The sequence below is a fragment of the Mixophyes fleayi genome, chromosome 11, assembly GCF_038048845.1.
Source record: "Mixophyes fleayi isolate aMixFle1 chromosome 11, aMixFle1.hap1, whole genome shotgun sequence".
In the NCBI taxonomy this organism is placed as follows: domain Eukaryota; kingdom Metazoa; phylum Chordata; class Amphibia; order Anura; family Limnodynastidae; genus Mixophyes; species Mixophyes fleayi.
The window spans coordinates 20,912,167-20,939,840 of NC_134412.1; the positions used below are offsets into that span (position 1 = coordinate 20,912,167).

Below are 27,674 nucleotides of genomic sequence, written 5' to 3' on the forward strand. Positions count from 1 at the left end.
GCTATGTAGAAAGCAGACACTGAAAAACACGTCCTCTTCATAAAATATCACAAAATAACACAATGGACATTAAACAGGTTCTCCAATTAAAATTTTACCAAGCCCAGTCCATTCCATCTAAAAGTGCTTTTATGGGGGTCCCTGGGAACCCTACACTGTTGCGTAGTTCCCAGGGGAGGGGACCCCAGGGTACGGGAGCCAGGGGCTCCGGCCAGCATATTTTGGGCTGCTTGCCTCTACTTAGTCTTATTGACATTTTGAAATAATTTAAAGACGCAATCTGAAATATCATATAATATCCATCCCATTAATTGCATTAACGGGGCAGCCCTATTTTAATACGACAATTAAGCTGAGCTAGGACATGCATCCCTCCTGTGCTATATCTGCCTGCACATTGTACAGTTTTTATTTAGCAAATACTCTTCTATGTGAAGGCTGCATTTCCAGATCTTGGAGAGTAAAGAATCAGAGCTGTTTTAAGGCTAGAGTTATGCTTTACAGCTTGGGATACATTTGAACTAATGTTAGGTCAAACATTAGGTCTAGGATTTGGACTACCAAAAGAATTAGGTTAAAGTTAAGATTAGCACATTTTTAGACATTGAACCAGGAGAAGTTTCTATCACTTTGGAAGTGCACATCATCTGGACTCTTGCATGATGGAGAAGAATGCTCTCTTTCAAATCACAGATCTCTTCTATTTCTAGAAAACTGGCTCTTTTTTTAGAGCCTTTACCTATCTAGACTGCATTACTAGGACGTCTAATGGTGGGAAAATGCCCCTTTTGCAGGTTTACTGAAACGGGTCCTGAGCGACTTGTGTCGTGCAAGTTATTACTGGTCTCAGAGTTCATATTGTCCCTTCGTTCTCCTTCATTCTATTTCAGTCGGATGAGTCAGAGGTTTTGCAGCCACAGTGGGATCCTTGTCAAATTGACAATGTCATTGTGTGAGAGGAATGTGACCCATTCACTTGCTGACTGACACTGTTCGCCTTACCCTCATTTACTTAAATTGTGAGCTGTGCAGGGACAATAGTGAAATCACGTTCACTCCAGTCCACATCTTGTCTAAAAAAAAACATAAGAGGCCTGCCAACACGATCTATAATTCTTTGTTCCTATTACAGTTTACTATATTATAAATCTTCAAACCTTTTTTATTACCTTCTTCACTCTGCTGGTCAGGGGAAGAGTCGGAATCGGAGGACGAAGCCACCTCTTTTAGCCATTTTTTCCTCTTCTTTGGTGGTGGTTCGGCCTTCACTTTCGCATGTTTCTGCTTAGGTTTCAGTGCAACTTTAGGAGGCGGTGGCTCGACTTTGTCTACTTTCTCCACTCTCGCGTGTTTTTCAATTTTCTCGGCCTTCGGGGGTTTCTCAATTTTTTCAGCCTTTGTGGGTTTCTCGACTTTCTCAACTTTGTCATTCTTTGACACTTTTTCAAGCTTTGGTGATTTTTCGACCCTCTCTAACTTGGGCATTTTTTCAGGCCTCTCCGACTTGTCCGTTTTTGAAGGCCTATCGGTCCTGGTCGTTTTAGAAGATCTCTCAGACCTAGTAGCTTTTTCTGGTCTCTCCACCCTTGTTTTTTCTGGTCTCTCCACCCTTGTTTTTTCTACTTTATCAGGCCTGGGTGACCTGGGTGACCTGGGTGATCGATCGGCTCTCTCGATCCTGCTTGGTTTCTCCGATCGTTCCATCTTCCTAGTTTTGTCGGAGCGGTCAGTCCTTGCAGGCTTGTCCACCTTTGAGGCTTTTTCACCTCTATCAGCCCTCGTTGCTCTGTCTTGTGATAACTGTCTCTCATTTCTCTTTGTTGATTCAACTTTTAAAGTTTGCTCCATCAATTCTGACTTAGTGGGTTTCTTTGTTGCTTCATTCTGCTCCACTCTATTGGGTGTCACAGGTTTTTCAGTCTTTTTCACCATTTCATCTTTCACAGGTGCTTCCAACACCTCGTCTTTCATTGACTTATCTATTGGTTGAGAAGTCTTCCCAGTAGATTCAGCCTTTTGTGGCTTTCGAGCAGTCTCTGGCTTCTCCGATTTAACAAGTTCAGTCTTTTCATGCTTATTAGCTGTTGTAACCTTTTCTACTTTTACATCAGCTTCTATCTTTTCTTGCCTTAACGCAGCTGAAGGTTTTAGAACAGGCTCCGTCTTTTCCTGCCTTGCGGTTGGAGCACCTTTTTCTGCTTTTGCAATACGCTCCAGCTTTTCTTGCCTTCCTGAAGAGGAACTCTTTTCTGGCTTTACAGTACGTTCTGGCTTCTCCTGTCTACTAGCTGTCGTAACCTTTTCAGGCTTTAAACCCTGTTCCAACTTTTCAGGTCTTCCAGCAGGAGAAACCTTTTCGGGCTTCAAAATAACTTCTGTTTTTTCAGGTCTTGCTACATGTGCACTCTTGTCAGTCTTTACAGCGGTGTCAGGCTTTTCTGGTTTTGCCACGGTTTCAGCTTTTTCAGTCTTGGCCACTGGTTCTATCTTCTCTGGTTTTGACATATGCTCTGTCTTTTCTGCCTTGACCACAGGCTCAACTTTCTCCGACGTAACCATATATCCGTTTTTGTCTATCTTCTCTACCGATTCAGAAATGTCACTATCCTCAACCAGATCTTCCTTCTCATTCTCGACCAAGGACTCTGGCTGTTCCACTGGATCAATCTTCTCTTCCATCTCAATATCTCCAATAGTGTCTTCCTTTATTATGTCAGTTGTAAGGCTTTGCTGTTCTTCAAGTTCTTGCTCTGTGTTCGCTCTTTCAGATTGGGGAACCGCCTCGATTTTTTCAGTGGTCTCCTCTTGTTCAACGTTATCAGGTCTCTCAACTCTGTCCGTCTTCTCTTCTGCCTCCGGCTTCTCTAGTCTCGCATTAGAGTCCACTTTAACCAAGCGATCGGACTTCTCACACTTCTCTGGTTTAGTAACTGCCACAGGACTTTTAGACCCGGGAGCTTTTGTTTGACTTTGCCTTCTATATAAGAAACAGACAATAAAGTGTAAGTAAAGTTATATAAAGCATTTATAGTGGAAGAAGTCTCCCGGCAGACAAAAGACATAGATTGTTTCGGGGGTATAGCAATGGGTAGCAATACAGCACCATTACAACCTTATAATTAGCATCTATTATTCCATAATAATTAGTAATAGATACTTATCTATTAGTAAGGAAGAGTAGTATCAAATGTAGACAACCATATAATCTATTATAGTACATTGAAAACTATTTTTAGGCAAGATGAATACAAAAGGTAACGTACTTCTGACTCTGAGAATTATATAATTGGATAATATATATTTACTGTGCCTTTATTAAAGTAGAGAGGTCGTCTATTTAGTATGTAGGCTGCCATTCTTGTGTTGAACCCATATTTCTGAAAACTCGTCCTATGAATTCACTAAAAAGACGTTCAAATCTTATTACAACCAAGAGATTTTGGAAACTATTCTCATTATTTGGATGAGAAAGTCTGAATTCTGGATAACCGTTTACACCCTACCTTCCCCGAGAGCTACATAATGTGCCCCTTGAGTTCAGCTGTCAGGTAGCCCATTATTAAAGGAGAACATGATGTATACGGTTCCGCAGCCAAAATGCAGCAACGTGTGATCTTCTAATCTGCATGGAACTCTTGTAGAAAGGACGCCCACCAAGGTCAGTTGCAGAGGGGTCTCTGAACTCAACACTACAATGTAACTCGATGAATCACAACATGTGCTGTCTACAACTCTGTACTTGGCCATCATTCAGGTACAAAGACGGAACCAGCGAGCTGTGGGCTCCGGTGCAGGGAAGGAGGAGAAGGGAACCGGGGGTCCACAGTTCGCTATTTCACCATGCAGCGGGCCCCATTATCTCCATGGGCCCCGATGCACCAATGGTAGTTCCGCCACTGTTCAGGTATTAACCCTGTTGATAGTTTGAGAGATTGGCCAACAGGCATCTATTGAGTTCTACAACAATGCTCCCAAATAACAGTCACTCCTAGGGGATAAGGTGTCGCAACATAATGAATAAAATCACATTAATAAAATCAGGAAGATGGACACAGAAGTGCCACGTTACCTCATGGCTTGCAGAGGACGATGCCACGGCTTCCTGGAACACACCCTCACGTAATCCTTTTTGTTGATATTTTCAAGGAACTTGACATACAGTCGCTGGTACCGGTTTTTGGCATCGCCAAAGTATCCCAAATACTAAACAGAATAGAAGAGGGGAGAAAAATTATCAGGACGGATGGGTTCGCTTCTTAGTTTTTTTTGTGGTCCGTTAATCACTAGAGATGTTTATTCAGCGCTCAGAATCGTTGTTTTTAGTTGCATTTCTCAGTATTTATAGAGTTACAGCTTTATCATCCAATCCGTAAACCCAGACCAGACAACTTGTCCAATTATCTCTTCACAAGTGGTAAAGAAAGTGCCTGTTGTAGCAACAAAGAAATTCTGTGCATGGGGAGACTATTAAATTTCGCTGTGCATGGTGCTACAAAAATACTATAGTATTATCGCTGCCCATAGTGGGCAGCACGGTGGCTCAGTGGTTAGAACTGCTCACAGCGCTGGGGTCATGAGTTTGATTCCTACACAACAAAGACATACTAGTAGGTTAACTGGCTGCTGACAAAATTAACCCTAGTCTGTCTGTGTGTTAGTGAATTTAGACGTATGTTGGGGAACTTAGACTGTAAGCTCCAATGGGGCAGGAACTGATGTGAGTGAGTTCTCTGTACAGCGCTGTGGAATTGATGGTGCTATATAAATAAATGTGGATCATGACTGTGATGTATATGTTGTCATTAGGGTTGTTATAGTTGCGTGGGGCTATATGTGCTGGCGGCTTGGGGCTGTTTATAGTGGGCACTTACCCCGGTTATGGTGACGTAGGGCTGTTATGGGGGGGGGATTGTTAGTGTTGCTGCCTGTGACCAGGGCCCTATCTGTGTGGCGTGTGTATGTCCTCATCATCATCACTATTTATTTATATAGCGCCACTGATTCCGCAGCACTGTACAGAGAACTCATTCACATCAGTCCCTGCCCCATTGGAGCTTACAGTCTAAATTCCCTAACACACACACACACACACACAGAGAGAGACTAGGGTCATTTTTTTTTGTTATAGCAGCCAATTAACCTACTAGTATGTTTTTGGAGTGTGGGAGGAAACCCACGCAAACACAGGGAGAACATACAAACTCCTCACAGATAAGGCCATGGTTGGGAATTGAACGCATGACCCCAGTGCTGTGAGGCAGAAGTGCTAACCACTGAGCCACCGTGCTGCCCTGTGTTTGCGACAATTTGAGTGCGCTGTACACAGTATTTATGTCTCTGGCCAAGTTTAAATCAATTTTGACTAGCAGGCTGTATCCCAACTGCTGTCAAAAACAAAACAAAATATGGACTACAAATAACAGAATGGGTAAAAACTCATTTGAAAAGGAGCCTATTACCTTGCAGAAGTATTTTGTGCATGGTAATAGGCGGCTTGTAGGAAGACCTTTTAACTACTGAACTATTTTCATAGTTCCAATATCGAGGTTAGCCAAGTTACAGAGTAGATCTTAGCATATAAAAAGTTTTGAAACAGAAGTTAATGGCGTGCTTCACAATCCTTCAAATATTTACGTGTATATATTAGATTTTAACACCCTCTTCTCTGTTATTATATATATAAAAAAAAAAAAAAAGAGAGGATTTAATAACGTGGCGCAAAACAGCATAAACACTGCAATTCAAAACAACCAATAAAATGTTAGTTTACATGTGTCTGGGGTACGGTACAGTAATTAAAACAAACATGCGATTGGCTGGTAAGAGTTACAATATATTTGCGCTATTTGCACAGGACTAGTATTTATGCCTTATAAACTCAGTGCGGTGCTAAAATAAGGCTACCACATTCTGAAGAAAAATAAAGCCACTTTGTAAGCCACGGCCACAAATAGACAGGCCAAAATATACACTTTTTAACATAAAATGAATGATTGATATGTTGAATTTAAATTTAACATGTCATTACAGCAATCATAAATGCAGTGTGCTTAGCTGTCTGAGCTGAATGGTACTGTGAAGAAAATGTATACAAATAGGATATTTTGTTTAGTACAGTGAATATGTAAATAGGAATAAGTACTTGCATAGTGAAACTATTGCTAAGACATACAGTACATCACCATGCCCACAGCCTTATATGTAATATCTATAGTCCCTGCCCACGGTACTCACCACCCAAGAGCCCATGATCCACAACTGCCATTGTTCTCCATCAACATGTGTTGCACTGAGAAACTACTTATTTTCAGTGCTGTGACGGGTGTCACTGTACCGTAGCTTGTACTTCCTGCTCAACTCTGATTGGCTGGAACTCAGTAGAATGTAGAACTTTTCATGCTGATCACAAAAAGTTCCTGTGCGTCGCCTATCACCAAACATTGTTGGGGGTTTTTTTTCAACCAGTCACCATTGGATGAGCTTTAGTGTGATATTTCACTAATACCCACCACCATGGCACCAATGGATGGCATCATGCCACCACAGCCTCATGCCCAGCCTGGTCGCGTCCTCAGGCGCCGCAGGGAGACACATCAGTGCTGTGATTGGTCATCACGTTAAATTGTTGTTCACTATGTTTGTCTGGAGTTCAGTAATCCATCACAACATAAAGATCGGTATTTGACAGCGGCAGCTGCTACAGGAAGACTGTAGCAATGTTGCCCGTCACTGAGGAGCCCGGTGAGGGTTTGGAATTGCTCTGGCACCAAGAACTTCTCTGGGGACAGTAGTTTTACAGTCCCTATTTGGATGGTGTGTGTGTGGGAGGGGGTCTGTTTCCAGGAAACAGGGATATCTTGAAGTCATGAACTAAAATGTATTTTTCCCCTATATCCTCCCCCATAAGAGAGTACCTTAGTTTCAAGGACACTTACTCTTCCAAATTGTTTTCATTACATCTATTTAGCCCAAATATACAACATGGTACATTGGTGATTTGGATAAGACAATACAGCGATGGCCGACATCCTGCGGAGTTATATTGTTTAGTTCGGTTGCTCAGAGTAACAGACACTAGGACTGTCTTAGTCTGCCTCCTTCCACTTTAAACACCATTTTGTGTTATCTTCTCTGCTACTGTCATATTTGAGCAAAGCATCAGTCAAACACCAGCTGCTCCAATCACGCCGCAGACAGCTTAGATGCCGCAACATAGAAGGGACAAATACTGATTTGATGCTTACAAAGTTACAATGCGATGGCTTGAAGTCTACTTTACTGCCTCAATCATTGCACCTTGAAAACTAAATTTTAGGTGGAGATCAGAATTAGGTTTGTCAGTACACAGTGGCAAAGAATTAAAATTTACTGCTCATACTTTCATCCCATTCAACGTTAAAAGACACAGTATATCTGCTCACTTACAGGTCCTATGCTGCTAAAACGCCCTCACTATGATTTATCGGTAACTTACGTTGCTTGTGGCGCAAAACTGGCGTTGTCCATCTTTGATCTCCGGAGTGAATTTTTGCAATAAAGCTTTTTGAACCCGCCATATTGGAGGTGGCTCCCGTCCGGTTTGCAGAGCAAGCTGGAAAAGAGAAAATAACTATTAATTCACATTTAAGGCACCCTCTTTATTTTTGTACAACCATGTGTTGAAGGATCAATGAGTATATAAATCAGGAATAAAGCAACTACTACAGAAAAGTTCTATCTGAAATTACTTTTCCCGTTCCGCACACTAGAGTAGCCTAAATCGGTGTATGAAATAACTTTATTATTAGCCTACCAAATCACTATTTAAGCATTCATTCTCGCTCAACAATAACCATTACACCCCTAGAATTGTCACTCCCCAGAAAAGCTAACATTTTTGTCTAGTTAATAACAATTTTATTCTTTTAAAGAGAACACTGAGAAATGACTGGGTCAATTTTTGTTCTGTACTTATAAATCAGTTACATCACTTAGACATATTCGTTTTTTCAATCTGGTAAGTCAAGAAGAGGAGATAGGCAAGTTAGGTGCACAAAAAGTTTTTGCAACAATGCTTTCAGGCTCGTAGCAGTGCCCTTGCTAACAAAAAAAGGTAAAAGTGTTGACAATTTACTACCTCTCTTCAGATATCCAAGGCTATAGTACTCCCAACTGAAGAGACAAATTTCAGTTATGAGGTTCAAGAACAAGAAAAAAAAAAAGAGTAGAAGCTAACAAACGGATATTTATTTATGTAGCTACTAATAAAACATAGTCAATAGTTATGTAAACCAAATGGTGACCAAGACAGAACAAGGTCCAAACTAGTTGTACTGGGCCAAGACAATGTTTAGTGGTCCATACCTTTAACGCCTGAATATCCTCCACTCGAATAACAAACTCATCTCTCTCCCGGAAGATACCCTCACCACTGCTTTCAACGTCTTCCTCATCCGTCTCCCCACAAATAGCAGCGGTCTCCTGCTTTTTGGCCAAGTGTAGTGGTCTTGAATCTTCTGGCTCTTCCTGTTCAGGGGACGACTGGGCGGGAGGTTCCTCTGGTGGAGGAGGAGCGGGAGCCTCTTGAGGAGATGGTGGGGAGACCGCAACTGGCGGCTCTGGCTGTGGTGAAGGTTCAGACGGCACCGGGCTCGACACCTTCTCCTCTACCACTGCGGGTGCTTAAGATAAAAGGAAAACTATTGAGGGACCACCTTCAGGCCTGATTAACATTGCGTAAAGGAACAAAATGCACCACCAGTTAAAGAATCCAAGTTAATAATCATTAAATCTAAATTTCAGATTAATTGGTGACTATTAACATTTCCAAATACACGTAATTATGAAAAGAGGGGGCATTTTGGCTATGCACATCAGATAATCTGTAAGTCTACTGATGGACTCAGCGAAAAACCATTCATGGCTGATTTTGGAAGACTAGAGAAGACAATTGCTTGTGCTCAGCTCAGCAGAATTAGGTTAGGACTCTATGCCCTGGTTTGTGTAACACGATGGTGTATTTTGGGCAGAACCAATTTTATACTCAGAATAATGGAAGATTGGATCAGAAGGGGCATTTATGCTGCCTCTATGCCTAAAGTACAAAGACAGCATTACATTACACTTAAAATTAGCTCCTTAGTCATAATGAAGAAATTTGAAATCTTTCCTAATTTTGAGGAGCGTAACAGACTTTTGTAACTGAACAAATGACCTTGGTTTTCTTGGCGACTGCACAAGAAACAACAAGCTAATAGCAATTGCTAACATACCAATAATCAAGACATTACAAAATACAGTGACGATATTTGAATTACACAGATGAAAGAGAGCCAAGCATTCAGTACTGTTGGCGAAATTGGGAAGCAAGGCCGGGTTGGGGAGCGGGTTACAGGGCGAGACAGCACATAGGGCTTACGCTACAGCTTATTTCTGAAAAACGCACAGTGGTGCTTTCACTGACCTGTGTTTTCGATCTCTTTGCGGTCAGTAGGATCGTAGAGAGCAGAGATGGCTGAGGAGATACTCTTTTGCAGATCTTGGTTTTTGCTGACAGAGTCCTCCTCATCAGAAGAAAAGGAAGGTAGGGTCTCCAAATTACGCTTCAGCTCATCATCCAACCTCTTGCAGGGGCTGGTGCAACTCATGACCAGACTGTCGCTCTCTGTCGAGTCCAGGGTTCCAGAAAGCATTTGAGAGGCTATCCCAAAAGAAGCCTGTGAAGCCTGCTGGGAGGACGGTGGCCGGTTCTTGGAGGGGCTGGTGGCGGCCGTGGGCAGCTGCTGCCTCTTGCCTGACTTTAAGAAGTCCAAAAATGAGGCCATAAAGCCCGATTTTATTTCTGGTTGCTTTTCTTCGACCTCTTTGATCTTCTGTTTGATCTTCTCCCGTGTCTGGCTGTTGTCCAAAGCATTCTCCTGGGGAGGAGGAAGCATCTCAGCTTGATCCATCTGCAAAGTATCGTTCCCTTTTGGCACTTGCAGTTTGATCTGACCAAGAAGATATAAAATCACACCATGAGCTGCTCACCTCCTTGGAAACTGATCAACCTTTTTTTTTTATTTTTATTTTTTATTCTTATAATTTTTTTTTTTATTTTATTTTCTTATGTTTTTATTACCAGCTACTACTTAAAATGAGAAACAAACAAACAAAAAAAATAAAACCTCAAAACAATGTTTATTTTATGGATTTATAAAAAATAAATAAAAAAACAGACATTAAAAACAGCATTTTTGTGACAGTCATTTATCTTCTGCTAATGTTTTTTTTTTTTTTATTATTATTATTTTTTTTGCAATTTTTTTTTCCATTTACATTGTGTGGAAAAACACTCCACATACCTTTAGTGGTTTCAGGGGCTCCAATGGCATACTTTCCCTTCCCTCATCTGCTATCCTCCTGCCTCTCCCTCTACCTCTTCCACGGGGCTTTCTAATGCCTTCATGACCTAAAACATGTGGTTCGACCAGAGGTCTGATCCTCGGTCTTCCTCTGGGCCTTGGAGGACCCTCTCTTTTAGGTTTTGTGGGTTTCCGGCCACGTCTCTTTGGTCCATCCATGTTATTGGGGGGACAGAAGTCAATATCGCCCATTGGGCTGATGTTGGGTCGAGTACGGCAGCTAGAGATAAGATCCGGGAGAAGATCAGGTAATCTACGACTATTTAATCGGATGTCTGCAGGAACATCCTCCTTGTCTTCATCATCTTCAAACTCGTACTCCTGAGCATAGTTTTTCTTGGGAGGCTGGAAAGAGGGTTCTCTCTTCTTCAGCAGGTGGAAAGAGGATGTCTTCAGAAGCTTTTTGGGTTTGGAAGAGCAGAATATGGGCGAGGTTAGGCCTGGTTTTACTTCCGATGATTGCTGGCCATGACTAGACTGAATTAGTCCTAATTGTTCTGTGTTGACAGTAGATGGCAGTTCATGTTTTACAGATACAGAGTCCAGACCCAAGTGAACATTTTGTTGATTGTCATTACTTTCATTGGTGCAGTAACCTGAATAGCCTTGGCTAGACTGCATCATCTCATAGCTATTTTTCATGGCCTCATTCCTGTCCATGCTCTGAGAACCATCATCGCCACAACTGGACTTGGGAAACTCATCATTTCCACAAGGTGGTGGACAGAACATATCCTCCATGCCAGGAAAAAAACTTCTTTCCTCATCTTGCAAAAGAGAATCGGGAAAACAGATAGAGGTCAGCGGAACAAACCGCTGCTTTGATCCTTGAGGACTCGGGCTGTCAAACTGATCCTTGGGCTCCATCTGAGTTTGAGGCACCTGCTGAGAGGAGGACTCTGGATCTAAACGCATGGGGTCTCCTCCATCAGATAATAGGTGTTGCTGACCCTGCACAGACCCCAAGTTCAGGTCAGGTTCCAGAAAGTCCTGGATCTCTTGAGACCGGGATAACGCCTGCATGGCATCATTCTGAGGAAGTCCCTCCATGCCCTCAGACTGGAGGGATCCTTGCATCCTCTCAGGCTGCATCTCTGCTTGCATGCGCTCTGACTGAAGTTGTGCCTGGAGCTGAGGGGATTGCTGGTCTGTCTGTATCTGGTGGGAATCCATCAACTGCGCCTCTATTGATTGGGAACGAGAGTGTACCTCCATGGACTGAGAGCGAACATGAGCTTGCATTTGTTGCGACTGTAAATGAGCTTCCAAAGCCTGCGACTGCAGCTGCATTTGTAGCTGTGGAGATTGTGCTTCAGCTTGGATCCTCTGTGGTTCCATAAGGTGTACATCCATTGATGACTGTACTTTTCTCTGGTGTGCCTGCATCTGACTCTGGGTATGAGTGAGAACAGATTGCAGGAGTTGCGACTGTTGAGTGGTTGGCTGGTGGGTAAGAGAGAGTGGCATATCAGGAGAGCCGTCCATCATCATTGGAGTGCCTTGCTGGCTTTGTAGCATGTTGTGAGTCTCCATTGATTGACTCTCGGCCACCATTCTATGAGCTTGCGACGAATGCTCCGGAGTTTTCTGCATGTATGAATGAGCAGAGTTTAAGTCTTTATTTGAGGTGTCCATGTGTGGTAGATGGTCTACTGACTTTTTGATGTCCTGAGTGAATGAATCCATGGGGCCGGTCTGGTGACTATAATGGACAACAGATGTTCCCAAAGACTCCGGAGTTGACCTTGTGTTAGCATATTCCTTATGGCGATCACTTTTTTTCTTGTCTTTTAAGCTCTGTAAAGACAACTCCAACCCTTGGTTGTCCAAGTTTGAATTAGTCCTTATAACACTTTGCAGGTGATACCTCTCCTCAGTTTTGCTCATTTCATAGGCCATTGATTTACTAGATCTTTCCTCACACTCCACAAGGCTTTCAGAGGAGACCCGAGGAGGACTTTGTGACTGTAATAGGTGCTGAATGAGGAAGTCTTCATCATCTGTCCTTTCAGTGGAGAGAAGATCAGAATCAGATTTTGGTTTGCTGTAGGAGGGTGTTCTTTCTAGACTGGACTGGGAGTTCTGATAGCTCTGCGAATGGGAAGCTTGCATGAACGAAGGTGATAGCACTGAAGTCAAATACTTCTGAGACTGTCCAGGAGAAGCTACGCTTTGAGATCGACTTGACGTAGGCGACTGTAGAGGTCGAATTATCTGGGATGGACTGGAATCTGACATATTCTGGGAATGGCTAACAGAAGAATACATGGCTGGGGAATGGCCAGTACTGTAACTCAAGGAAGGGCTGGCAGTTGGCATACCTTGAGAATGAGCAGGAACATAACTAGGAGCCTGGCTGGCAGACACATGGGACTCTGTTTGGACACTGTAGCTCGGAATCTGACCCACTGATGACAACCCTTGCAATTGCTCTGGGGAGTAGGTCTGATTCTGGCTCACACATGTCTGCAAGCCTTGTGACTGGCTAGTTGTATAGCTTTGGGATTTGCTCCCACTTGTTAGATCTTGGGCCTGGCTAGATGTAAAGCCTTGCGACTGAGTGACGGCGGATAGGTTCTGCGACTGAGTTACAGCATAGTTTTGTGACTGGGACATAGAAAGAAGACTCTGTGGTTGTCCAGGTGAGTAAGCTTGAGACTGGCTAGATATAACAGAGCTGGGCTTTGGAGTGGAGGAGGAATAGTTGTGTGTCTGTCCGGTGGTTGCAATGCTTTGGCACTTTGGAGTGGCGGTAGATCGAGGAGTCTGCCTAGAAGCCGAGTAGCTCTTGGACTTGTTGGAAGAAGAAGAGGTTGAATACCCAGGGGATTGAATTATTGGTCTGTAGCTCTGAGACTGCTCTTGGCGTGCCTGCGAGTTTTTCTGCTGTGAACCCTCACTGCTAACAGGTGACTGGTCCCCCAACGGACTGCAGGACAAGCTAGAACGATGAGGCATTTGCTGGTAACTACCTCCACAGCTTAGATAGTGCTGCAGGGAGTGAGCAGCAGCTGCGGCTGAGGGAAGCTGGGATTGGGCGCTGGAGGGCCGCTGGTAGTGCTTAATAACGCTGTCTTGTCGAGGCATTGCTCTTTCAATCGAAGAGGCCGGAGAACTTGAGAATACCGAAGCATTGTAGAGCTGGGATGTTTGTTCAGAAGGACCAAGGGAGGAGGAGAGCAGGTTGAACTGGGAAGGAAGGTGTCGTGAAGCGGATTCTTGGGCACTGCGATAGGCTGAGCTCTGAGATTGTAGTCCAGAGCCTAATACCGTGCTGCCAAGTCGATCGAAACTCAGTGAAGACGGAACAGAAGACTGTGATGACTTTATATGGAGAAGTGGATCGTGAGGAGAGAGGAGACCGTTTGACGTAGGGCTGAAGGTGGCATCTTGAAGTGTCAACGAAGATGTTACGGGGAAGCTTCTACCACTGAAAGACGCTGGGTGCTGGTAAGCAGAAAGGGCAGAGGATGATGGAAATGTACCGGCTCCAGATATGAAGAGTTCTGCTGGGGCAGGGGTGTGCATGGCTAAAAAAAGAAAAAAGCAAAAGACAAAAAGAAATAGTGCATCAGAATGATACAATGCAAAAAAGTTTAATAAAATTAAAAACTTTTTCCAATATCTTAATTATTAATATTACTCTCACCACTGCTCTACAGCATGTTTCAAGCTCTCCTCACTGATCTAGAGAGCTAACATTCCACAATCCGCTTCGGATTCTGACATGCTGGTTAGGCCAATGAGTGATTAGTCATGTTGGACCATTTTGTGGGCAAATGGGAGTAGAGGATGGTAGCGGACATTTTTTTTATTAGACCCTACGCTAATAGATGCACAGTGGTCAGCACTGCTGCTTTACAGCGCTGGGGCCATGAGTTCAATTCCCGACCTGGGCCCTATCTGTATGCAGTTTGCATGTTGCCTTGTGTTTGCCTGGGTTCCCATTGGTTGCTCTGGTTCCCTCCCTCACAAAAACATACTGGTAAGGTCCATTTTGTTAGAAGCCAATTAACCGAGTGAGTGTGAGTGTGTTTTGTGAGTGTTAGGGAATTTAGAATGCACGCTCCAATGGGGCAGGGACTGAAGTGAATGACACAAATTCTCTGTACCCCGCTGTGTAATACAGTGGCCGCTCTATAAATCAACAACAATAATATTCAATTAAAATCACCAGCTTGCCCCGTTTTTAAAGAACCAACATTTTTTTTAATTTATATTTCCCAATTGATAATATAATTTGCACTTTTGTCTTATTCATTCTTCCGCCATCACATAATTAGATCGGTTTTGGTTTTAGCGAGGAGCCAGCAAAGAATTGCAACATAATATGTCTGGACTCGTTTTATCCCATTATCCATGGTAACGGACTGCTGTCGGATGGATGAATAATGGCCCAAAAATACAGTCATAGATACATGCGCATATACTTCAACGGAATGTAATTCTCAATATGGAAATGTCCCATGGAATAGTCACTGACTAAATGCATTATAAACATATCTGATGGCTGTTTATAATACTCATTTCAAACTCATCCAGGAAAATTTAATTAAAACGTCCTTGGTGCAAATTTGGGACAAAATTAACCGTAGGAGGACAAAGTTGTTCTGTGCTGTGAAATGCATATTGCCAGAGTGTGCACCAATCATTCATCAAAGCACTCTATCCCTGGAGGTAGTTACCTGTCTGCCATGACGGTGCGCGGAACTGAGAGAGGAGGGAGGAAGCAGAGGGTCCCGGCTGAGGAGCTCGAGATTCTAGAGCCGAGATCAGATTCATGACTGAAGCATCGGGGGTCCCGCTACCGGCATGGTGGAGGCCGGTCTCAAACAACCCAGACAAGCCTAAGAGGAGAGAGAGATTCCACTCATTACTAACAATCACGTTACGACTGTAAAACAGACACACAAAAAAAAATTCAAAGATTATTAGCAACAGCTACATATAACGGCTCTAAAAGGGGGTAATCAAACATGATTGTGTCCCCAAAACACCAACAAAATCTTCGCTGCGCCCACATTTCTTGCAGCAGGTAAGACACAATCTAATAAATATACTTTGTGGGTACAGGCTTTCATTTAAGCATTTAAACCTGCTTTAACAATGCTCATTATAGCACCACATAATCGGTCATTTAATACCCCGATTCAGCACAATAACTTTACCCGTCCAAAGAAACTAAAAAGCACAAAAAAAAAACAAAAAATAATAAAATGTACTGCAATCGACAAGAAATAAAATAAAGGAAAAAAAAAAAAAAAAAAAGGTAGTTCTGATGCAATGCACCATTTTTCAAGCTTAGGTCTCTGTCAAACACCGAAAACAGTTTTTTTTCCGGATCCAACTTGAGAATTACTACACACCGGTCGTACAACAGTACAGCACTTAAGAAATAATTACTGGTTTATATATTATTAGTCTTCTTAACTCCAAAACAAATGCAATGTTGCTATTGGGAAAACTCGCTTTTCCTATTTTAGTTTGAAGGGGATTTTCACTCTGGGACAGTCCTCCTCTCTTATACACGTCTTTCCCCCTTTAACTAAAGATTCGTCTTCCTGTAGATTTCCGTCATTAGCTGGTATTCAGAGCCGCCGCTTAAGCTGGGTACACACTACAGAATTTTCCACCAACTTTCTATGCCGAGCGATTTTACATGCGATCGATGTTCCGATCGCTCGGTCCATGGACTGCATACACACTAGCCTTGTTTAGGAGGATAAAGGGAAGAGCGGACGTCCCTTTAGCCACTTTTTACAGCCATGTTGTCGTGAGCAATGACTGTAATTTCGTACTCACTGTTGTGGATCGGTCGGAAGTTTATACACACTACACAGCGGAAACGAGATTGGAACGAAAATATTTAACGGTACGACCAACCAAATGAGGCGACAATCGTCCATTTGGGCAGACTTTCGACCATCGTGTCACTGCACACACTGACCCATTTTTGAACGAGCGGTCGTATGTCGGCTGGTTGAGCCGATTATTGGATGAAAACCGTGTAGTGTGTACCCAGCTTAAGGAGGGGGGATGTGCCAGTGTGGAAAGACTTTTTAAAAGGACTTCACTGTTGCTCCCACACCGTACAGGTAGCATTATCGTGGGCTAAAGCAGTATTTATGACCATACAGCGTATTAATATTAGCGTACCAGTGACATCACCGAACCACTGCAACGAACAATATCTATAACATAATACAGAGACACATGGACCTCAAATCACTAATTTTGCAATCTACTAATATCACTCAAACGCTACAAAGCTACTAAGTCACCTTTTCATTGTATCGCCAGTTGTAGGCGCCATTTCTTCCCAACCAATTATTATTGGTCATGTACAAGGAATTAAATGTGCACGCAAGAGAAACGAAAATGCATTTTGGATAACGGTCACGAGCGATGCAGTTGTGTTTACCTGCTGGGTGGTGGTTGGTAGCATAGCCCTGGAGAGGGTGAGGTGTTCCGTACGCCTGTCTGTGCAAAATATCCGTGTCTGGGTGGGAGCCTCTTGAGCTTCCGTAGACCAAGCTGGAAAGAGAAACAGAGACGAAACATTAACATGGACACTTTCATGTCAATATATTATAACTTTACAGCGGTATTTTTCTCATTAAACATTCATATGGTGGGGACGCGAAACGCGTCCCTCCAAGTTGTGTAGCCATAGAGTTAAGCTTCAAAGGCACAGAGACGCTTTAAATAACGGTGTCACAAAATAAAACAGCCGGTAGTTTATAGTTGTAACTGTTGCAAACGTAGTTAAGACTAACAAAATATATAACTTGGAAATAGGAATCAGCAAAAAAGTGATTATACATGTAAAATTCACATATTAAAACTCTGGAAACTGCTCAATCTTACGGTGAATTAGAACACCTTTATTTTGTACGGTTTCATAAAGTATGTTGTTGCCCAAATCTATTACACATCACCACAACATACCTCTCAACATTTCAAATGGCCCACAGAGAGACCCCCACAAACGGATGCAAGGTAGACCAACTTTTACAAGCATTTACAGACTTCCAAACCCTCAGTGTTCTTTCAGTTGCACATTACCACAGGAAACAGATATGGGCAAGTTACAGCTGACAGATGTATTTCCCTTGTTTTTTTTTTTGTTTTTTTCTTCAGACTGCTATTAATGATGTACAGTTTTATGTGACTGTGGTCGTCATGGTAATAAGTAGAGAAGCTCTGAGCTCTATGTGTAATGTGACTCCCTCCCCTCTTTCTCCCCCTCTACCATCACATGGCATGCTGAGAGCTGTAAGCCTGTGTCATATTTATCCATCCAGAGAGATTTTAAAAAGGCAATAGTGATTTAAAAAGGTACCTAGCTTGCCATTTAAAAAAAACAAAAGTAAAACACAAAATAATTTTACTATTCTAAAACTAATAGCATTGAATATGCTGTTTTTAATAATGAAAAAAAATGTAAGCCACAAAAGTAAGGACCAGTAATATTAATATATTCACTTCACGCACAAAACTGCCATTAGGTTAATTTAAAAGTTTCAGCACCGTTCCTTCTTCAGCCTACTTGTTACAAAATATATTTGCTCTCCTCGCCGGAGATATGAGCTCGGACAAGATAGACAACTCATCTAAACCCCGCACACCCTTTCTTCCATGGAACCTAAGCGTCCCCCACCTATCGGATATGAGGTGAGGGCTGGGACACAGTACCTAGGGAAAGGCGTGTATCAATTAGATAAATGTGGTGTGGAAATTCTTTTCATGTGCTCTCCTGCCTTAGGCCAGGTACCCACTGACGCGTTCGACACTGCGATAGTTAATCAGTATCTTGGTATTTTCACATTGCCTTCAGGCGGCCATCTGAGGTCAATCCATTCACTTCCATCAGTGAGTTTCATGCAAGTTGAATGCACTGAATCAAGAACTGATCGGAAAACTGCGATGCTAACGCAACTCTCCCGAAGCGAGGACTAAAACGCGTTGGATGGCTTCCATTGTCAAGACTCATTACATGTACTGTACTAGCTTTAGAAACTTTAGTAAATGCATACAAGTTAACGCCAGTACGTAGGAGAGCTTAATGAGAAACGCCAAACTATTTTGTAGCATAAAGTAATGTATAACACATAGTATCATCATCATCATTTATTTATATTGCGCCAGCAAATTCCGTAGCGCTTATAGTATATTACCATATCCCTTAAATTATATATTCTAGCTAAATATATGCTTACAAAAAAACATTTTTTGTTCTACACGAGAATACAGAATCATATATACCTAAACAAATGAATTAAAGTATCCTGCAGGCAACTGAAATGATGCACTAAAATAAATATCACTCGTACCAGTATTTATGCAGGTGAATCTTTGTATTCAATGTCTCTCACTATCATAGAAGTGCAGAATATCAGAGACGTACATGAAGACTGATCTCATGTATGCATGCTTTCATTCACTCCAATGCAGCAGGTTGCCATGTTTGGAGGTAAGTACTTCTCTAACAGAGCAGATCGAGAGTGACCAACAGGCTGACAGTCTTGCTTTGCGGAAATGCACTGTGTGGTTTCCTGGATTCAGACACAAGAGGCAGCGCCAGATAGATCACTTTCTCCATTTAATTATAATGTTTTAATTCTTTAGTGTGGATTGAGTAGTTCCTCCTGACATGTAGTTGCTATGCCGGAGAATTTACATAGCAACCCAACAATACTTAGAATTTCACATGTGCGAGACCCTCTCTCCCATTTGCCCATTGCATGTCCTTCAATTACGTCCTTCTGTAAGAGGGACACTATACAATTACCGCCAGGTTGCTAGCAGTATGCTTCTACATAGCGGCCCCAATGTGTCTCCACAATGACAGGCAATCAAAAAAATAAGATTAAAGAAAATAAAAAGGCTGAGGAGTAACTAAAGACAGAAGAGAGGAAGGTGTTTAGTTATTTCACAAACTGCCCTGTACACTATAAATCAGGCTTCCTCCATCACAGTGTTCCAATGAGAGAGAGATATATAGAGAGAGCGAGAAAGAAAGAGCGAGAAAGAAAGAGCGAGCAAAAGAAAGAAAGAGCGAGCAAAAGAAAGAACGAGAAAGTAAGAGCGAGCGAGAGCAAGAAAGAGAGCGAGAGCGAAAGAGAGCGAGCGCGAAAGAGAAAGCGCGAGAGCAAGAAAGAGCAAGAGAGAGCGAGAGCGAGAAAGAGAGAAAGCGAGAGCGAGAAAGAGAGAGCGAGAAAGAGAGAGAGCGAGAGCGAGAAAGAGAGAGAGCGAGAAAGAGAAAGAGAGAGAGCGAGAAAGAGAGAGAGCGAGAAAGAGAGAGAGCGAGAAAGAGAGAGAGCGAGAAAGAGAGAGAGCGAGAAAGAGAGAGAGCGAGAAAGAGAGCGAGCGTGAAAGAGCGAGCGCAAGAAAGAGCGAGAGTGCGCGCGCGCGTGAGAAAAAGAGCGAGAGAGAGAGGAAGTGAGAGACAGAGAGAGAGAGAGAGAGAGAGAGAGAGAGAGAGAGAGAGAGAGAGAGAGAGAGAGAGAGAGAGAGAGAGAGAGGCAAATGTTGGGGGATGTCACCTTAATTTTGGCCCTGCCTCCACAGCACATTTCGTTGCAATACAGATTATGGAGGCCCACTAGGAAGTGACCAGGATGCAGCAGGAAGGCCTGCTCTTCCGGGAGAGCTACAGGAAATCCAGGAGTCTCCCTGACGTTGCGGGAGAGTAGGCAAAGTACGTATGAGATGGATATTAGATAAACAGCTAGCCAGAGGGACAGACAGATCTCTTAAATCCCTTCATGTGTGGGGTTCTCTTAAATAACAAATACTGTCTTCTATGTATGTATGTATGTATGTATGTATGTATGATGTAAGATGGAAAAGAGCAGTTGGCTCAGGATTCCAAACTCATCACTTCCAGCTACACCCAGCCCTTCCTCCTGTATCTGTGTGACGGGTCGGACTGTGCTTCCAAAATAATACAGCTTCCTGGTATCACCAGAGAGTACAGTGTAAACAAACAGCCCTTTTCAGAAGGATGCAGTAATCTAATGACATACTGTACATATCAGGTAATCCTGGGCTCCCGGTTATTTTACTCGCATGTTTAGGTTACTGCCTATCTGGATGCATTAGCGAGATGTTACTGCATGGTACAGAAGAGGATAGAATACTAGCGGACCTGCTCACGTTGAGCGCATTCCGAAAGACGTCCAGCACATATCATCACCATTTATTTATATAGCGCCACTAATTCCGCAGCGCTGTACAGAGAACTCACTCACATCAGTCCCTGCCCCATTGGGGCTCACAGTCTAAATCCCCCTAACATACACACACAGACCGAGAGAGAGACTAAGGGCAACTTAACAGCAGCCAATTAACCTACCAGTATGTTTTTGGAGTGTGGGAGGAAACCGGAGCACCCGGAGGAAACCCACGCAAACACGGGGAGAACATACAAACTCCATCCAGTGGTGAAAATTAGGAGCACGGTCGATGAATACAATTTCTTGCAGGAACACAAGAGTTCAAATGCGAACTGCAGAAGTTCACAAATAAATATATTTCTGAAATTACCTCTACAAAATAGATGAATATTTAGCTTCTAATCGGTAGCATAATTCAGCAATGTTGTGTAAATGTCTGAGGATATACTAATCTAATTATCTGATCTTAGTACAGGGAGCAAAGGTATGTTCTGAAAAAAAGAGGAACTTTCAGACTCCGGCCGGTATATACTGGCATGTACTTCCTGTTCCCTGCGTACCCTACTACTAACCACTATATTCACAATTTCCACTGACTTTCTATGGCGGCCATTCACCACGCACAAAACAAGGTGAAGTGCATCATCCAGTGTTCAGTGGAACGTTGGTGTTCCTTGCCAAACACAGAACAGGCGCGCAGGTGCGCCTAGTGGTTAGCACTTCTGCCTCACAGCACTGGGGTCATGAGTTCAATTCCCGACCATGGCCTTATCTGTGAGGAGTTTGTATGTTCTCCTTGTGTTTGCGTGGGTTTCCTCCGGGTGCTCTGGTTTCCTCCCACACTTCAAAAACATACTGGGAGGTTAATTGGCTGCTATCAAAAATTGACCCTAGTCTGTGTCTGTGTGTATGTTAGGGAATTTAGACTGTAAGCTCCAGTGGGGCAGGGACTGATGTGAATGAGTTCTCTGTACAGCGCTGCGGAAGTAGTTGCGCTATATAAATAACTGATGATGATGATGATTGCGGTCATCTTCCATTGCCATAGCGATCCTAATGATTTCAATTGGGTGGCATCCTTATTATTTTGAGGTCACAGACATAAAATATGATGATATTTACAGATAACCTTAATATGAACCAAGGAAAATTTAATTTAAAAAGAAAAAAAAAAAAGTTTAAAAAAGTTTTTTTTTTTGGCTACTCCTGGAAAATGTTGTTTATAAGATTACACATTAGCCTTGTGCTGCGTCTTATAATAACCAGACACTGTGCTAGTGAAACAAAAAACGCAGGAGGCTGCCGTGAGAACCCAGTGGGGGCCGCTTTTTATAAATGTCCTCCAGTAAAATCGCAAATGAAACAGAAAATACCACATAAATTAAATGTGTGCTTTGCAATAACTTTATTCATAATTTTTCTTCCACACAAGAGCATTTTAGGGAAGACCACACTGTATAGAGACGCTGCCGCCTGTACTTTAAAACAGACCCTAATGAAAAAGTGCCCTATTAATCCTCACAAAATATCATTTGGGCGTCTATCATGGTACTTTTTTTGGTGAGGGGAGATAGGGAATGTTTGGCCTAGCAATTGGCTGCCGGCACAGAGTATACAGGGCAACTGTGTGTTTAAAAATAAAAAAACTTTTACTTTCTATTAACTCCATTTAACATTGAAGAGATTATTATGATCAACTATTTATACCTTCTTAATCTGGAGGTGTTGCCCATGGCAACCAATCAGATTCTACCTATCATCTATCTAATACATTCTAGGAAATGATAGTTAGACTCTGATTGGTTGCTATGGGCAACACCTCCACTATTCCGTTTCGAATGTTCGATAGAACTACCTCATAGTGAGAGAAATGTAAAAATATTAAGGGGCATATTCAGTTAGGTCCGGCGATTACCCACGCCTGCGCACATAAAGTGCCAATACGGTACCGCAACATCGCGGATCTCCCTTCGCAACCCTATGGGGTGCGCACGGAAATCCGCGGTGTTGCGGTAACAGGAAGTGCGCAGCAGCGCGAAATCGCGAACGCTGGACCCAATTGAATATGCCCCTAGATGTTTAAACGAGTAAGAACATAAGGAGTTGTGTTATTCTAATTAGAACAGGTTAATTGACGGCGCCAGGCTCGCATAACAGTATTTCGGATTCCTTGTGGTCTAATTTAATAGTAAAACAACTTGTAATCTAAGTTGTAGAAAAACCACATCCCCATTTCTCCTCTCCCCCTAACTGACCCCACAGGAAGCTTCCGATGCATAATTGTGACAGTTGCTAAGCAATGATAGGCCAGGGAGATTCCTAGTGTTACCAGCGCGGTGAAGCGTTCATTAACCGTGTATATATTTTTGCATTTTAGAAACTGAGGGAAAGTGAACTATATCGGAGGGAAAATTGCTTAGAGAAGCCAGGAGCAGACGGCACGGCAGTCAGAAAGTGCCTCGACCCAAGTGCTTCTGATTCCCTCGGATTCGCCCACTCAAAAAAGACCCACATGCTACCAAACGACAGCCAGGAAGTACCAGCCAGCCATCTATGCCAAGAGATTCAAGCTCGGATATTATTATTAGCGGACTGTTGGCTAGAATTGCAAATCACAAGACGATACCCAATATAAGGGAAGTGCAACTATCCTGCCTAACACCCAGGTCCAACGTGCCTTGTTAATGGGCGATTTGTTTTATAATTTATTCACAAACTACTATGCATACTGTGCTATTGTCAACATGAAAAGATACAGCTATATGGAAAGTTAAACCACGTTGATACTACGATTGTAGCTGAAGAACTGCTTCAAAATTCCAGTTAACACCAATCCGCTGCGTTTTCTGGCGCTCAGATCTGAAAACCGCCTTAAAACTAGTAGCTATGTGTATTTATAGGCTCAGTCCCACCACTGCGTTCTAAAACGCTAGGGCCGCGTTTAGAATTTTAGGACAGGACATGACCTTGATTTCCCAAGCATTAATGCTTGCCACCAATACAACACATTATAAAGTCAAAGTTTAACGCATGTAAAGCATATAGAAAATGCATTACATGCATTAGCTTTCATTCGTTTTACCCATTTGTCCAGCGCCAATCTGTGAATGAGACCTAGAAGTAAGCCAAAAGCTGCCACAGTGCGTTCCTTAAAAATGAGCGAAAAAAATGCATTAAACGCACAGTACAAAATCTATTCATATATTACACAGAAACCAATCTACTACAATGCATAAAGGTGGAATTTTTTTTTCCAGTTTTTATGGGAAAGCCTATTGTCTACCAGAGCATGACAGTAAATTCTTAAACAATGGAAAAAAAACAGTACACCAGAACTTTATTGTTCTTCTTAAGAATTTAAAATATAAATCCTCTTATTTTTTACTTCAAATGTGAAGTTTTTCCTGTCACAACTTGCAGCCTCAAAAAACGAGAGGGGGACGATGGGAGAAGGCAGCCATTTTGTATCAGCTCAACTGGCTGGTAAATGTTGTATATACAACAATAATGACTTGCCATAAGTTGCATTAAAATAACATTGAAGGTAAAATTGTTAATTATCATTTCCTTATTCCTTTTGGTTATACAGTATATGATTTTCTTAAAAAATCAATAAAACATTTAATAAAAATGTACAGTCTATAGCAAAGATGGCTGCCAAGGGTACAATATACCAGTAACCACCAACATTCCAATTATTCTCTAGAGGGTACCAAATTCTCCAGCAACCAAAAGAGGAGGGGCCTAATGGCATACTTGCCAACTCTCCCGGAATGTCCGGGAGACTCCCGCATTTTGCGAGAGTCTCCCGGACTCCCGGGCGAGTGTGGCAATCTCCCGAATTCTGCCCACTTCACTAGGAAGTGCCCACTTCCTAGTGAAGTGGGCAGAATTAGATCCCAAACGCCGCGATTCCCGATGAATCGCGGCGTTTAGCCCCGCCCCCCGCTGGCAAATGACGCAATTTGCGTCATGACGTCACAGGGGGCGGGGCCGAAATGACGCGATTTTGGCCGCCCCGCCCCCTCACGCCCCCCTCCACTGGCTGGCTCCCGGAAGAGAGCTGAAGAAAGTAGGTAAGTATGCCTAATGGACAGTCGCCATAGCCATAGAAAATTGTGGGAGTGATTTTCGGATCCTTAGAGGTGTTGCCGATTTTGCTTATTTTATAGCCGAAATGTCTGTAGGTACACGTACCCAACTCAAGTCCGTGACTTGGGACAAACGTTGAGAAGAATGAGGTAGAATGGTAAAATCCAATAAGCCAGTACACCAGAAATTGCTCTAAAAAATAATATATTGCTGGCATCTGGTTTTTTTTATTGATTTATTTTTTAATTTCTATTGACGTAAAATGGGTACACACATATACCCAAACGCCTGAAAAGAATCCGCAGGCTCCCGCCTAGTAGATATTCTGTATTATACATTATATTACGGTGTCCAGCCCTACAGGACACAAAGGAAAAGGCAGAGATTTTCACCCTCTAACACAGTTGAGCAAAAATAGTCTCATTATCTCTTACTGCCGAGACGCTATACAAAGTGTCACATGTACATGCGCGTCTAGACAGACAGAGCACTTTTGAAATATTTTTATCAGAAAAACAGATTTCTGAGTCAGCCACATACAAGACAACATGATGTTATGTATTAAATATATATGTGAAGCAGCTGTTAATTCACAGAAGCGTCACAGACAGCACAGCCAGGTCTATATTTAGATATACATATTTAGAAAAATAATGAGGGATTATCTTGTTTTATTTCACCTCGCATGCCGCCATCGTCGCGAATTTGCTTTCTTCTATTTTTACACACTCTGCAGGCCGCCTTTCGCGATAACCACAGCAAACTCAATTGTTTACATAATAAATGGACGTGGAGACGACGTTCGTAGTGGCCTTTCACACCGAAAAAAAACAATATCCTCGTGCAGCTTGTCAGCCAGACCTCTTGACTATTATGAAAACAGGAACCACAGCGTGTGATAATGAGCAACAACTGTAATAGACGACGCTTTGTGGAGGGTGTTGTAAAAACGGAGCGGCGCGAGTTCACGCGTTTCTCAAGTCTTGCCCTCCGGGCCATCTCTGTGTACGTTAGGGAATTTAGACTGTGAGCTCCAATGGGGCAGGGACTGATGTGAATGAGTTCTCTGTACAGCGCTGCGGAATCAGTGGCGCTATATAAATAAATGGTGATTATGATGATGATACCGACGAGGTGAGTTGTCACGCGGTGCTTCTCTTATAAGGAGGCACCGCTGGTCATTCACCAACAGAGACAATGGATGTAGTTTGATTATTTTGTTACCTTTAAACGTTCTCAAACAACAATAGCGGGTGGATGTTTTATGTGTCAAAATAAATTAATCCAGCAAAAAAAAAAGAGACCATTTTAAATGCAAAGCCACATGCATCTCTCATATGACACAATATAAATTAGGCTAGAGGTCAGGATAGATTTCTTAAGAGTCATACCAGATACTGGATTACCGACAGTCATGAGGGTTGATCTTGACAACAACTTGCAGGGATCAGAACTTTGGCTGACTATATATGTTACAAAGAAAGAATTATAAGGCGTTTAGATACCAGGATGCCCTGCAGGTATTATAAATAATTGACATTAGGCAGCCCGTCTGTTAAGAGTTCTGCACTAAGGTAAATAGTAATAAAAAAAGTAAAAGGACAATAATTATGAAATATGATTAAAAACATAAGTCTAATTCTTGCCCAAATTTATTTTAAAAAAAACTTATAATAAATATATGGAAAGAAACATGCGCACACATCAATTGGCTATGATTAAAACTAATTTTAAAAAAAGCTATAGCATACATTAACAGAACCGAGATGTAGGCTGTAAGAAATATAGCAATAAGGATGTAAGGAGAACATTTACAGAAATATGGCAGCGTGCAATGAGCAACATCTGAATCATTTTCCCAGCGTAAACAGAGCTAGAAAAAGAAATGTAACATCAGAATGTATCACCTTTGTATTATATTTTATCTCCTGTACATCAAGAAAATAAACATCCGTCACTTGCCAAATATTTATCTTTCAGGAAGTTCCTCTGGCTCCGATTCCGTTTTAAATTTTGCTTTTTATGGGTCTTAACTATAGATTGGTATGGATAACATATCACACAAAGTGTCTGCTTGAGACCTTACAGGTAGGTGCACCTATTATCCAGCTATTGTTTTGGATTACTGATTTTTATGTAATTTGGGGCACTATGTCTAAAATCTATAAAAACCATAAAAACTCTTGTCTTTCTCAATGCTGCCTCTGGCATTTTCAATACCTTGCACAGCAGTGGTTCCCACAGTGACCATAGGGGGAGGAGCTTAATAATCATGTATGCATAAACAACAGCCCCATGACCTACCTCACATTGCAGGGCTCCTCACAGTGTCTGCAGTGCAAAAAGCTAAATCATCCTCTATATAACATTCCCCTCCTCATTAACTTGTGCAATAGGGCTCCTCACAGGGACTGTAGGACATGAAGTTAGATGGACCTGAGTCTATAACATTCCCCTTCCTCATTACCTTATGTAGCAGCGCTCCTCACAGTGAATGTAGCAGAAGGCCCTCAGCAATCAAAATTGTGTTTATAAGTACAAGTAGATGAAAATGCAATCCCTCTAGGCAGACGGCAAAGTTGCTTGTTTACACCAAAATATAATTAGAATTACATGACTTTTGTTCTGAATACATATTACACCATTTAAAATAAACACCCTGTAATATCCTAGTTATTGCACTGTCCTAAAATAAACAAAAAAAATGACACTACACACTGTTAGCTAACCTGTGACACTCCAGGTGTTGTGAAACTACAAGTCCCAGCATGCTTTGCAATATATAGCAGCTGATTGCTGGAAGGGTATGCTGGGACTTGTAGTGTCACAACACCTTATAGCAATATCACGTTAGTAGATACATAGCCTGTTCCACAGCACACTTTGGGAACTGCTCACTATACCCCAATCTATATTTGTTAGCTAGCTACTAAGAGCAAAACGAAAACCAGACACCCCAAGCTATAAAGGATTTTTATATAGCCCTCACATGAACACTGGACATAACAGAAGTGAGCCTATA

The 27,674-nt window shown here is 42.3% G+C and overlaps 1 protein-coding gene across 1 annotated transcript in view; it reads right to left on the bottom strand.

Annotated features, from left to right (window-relative positions):
* Positions 1-27,674, bottom strand: part of PRR12 (proline rich 12) — a 66,713-nt gene that overhangs the window by 10,538 nt on the left and 28,501 nt on the right. The window contains exons 2-9 of the mRNA XM_075191340.1: positions 16,804-16,916; positions 15,068-15,229; positions 10,323-13,912; positions 9,443-9,968; positions 8,344-8,660; positions 7,475-7,591; positions 4,070-4,203; positions 1,170-2,977 (exon numbers count right to left, since the gene is read on the bottom strand). Coding sequence (XP_075047441.1) covers positions 1,170-2,977; positions 4,070-4,203; positions 7,475-7,591; positions 8,344-8,660; positions 9,443-9,968; positions 10,323-13,912; positions 15,068-15,229; positions 16,804-16,916 — 6,767 coding nt within the window. The remainder of the gene's footprint in view (positions 1-1,169; positions 2,978-4,069; positions 4,204-7,474; positions 7,592-8,343; positions 8,661-9,442; positions 9,969-10,322; positions 13,913-15,067; positions 15,230-16,803; positions 16,917-27,674) is intronic.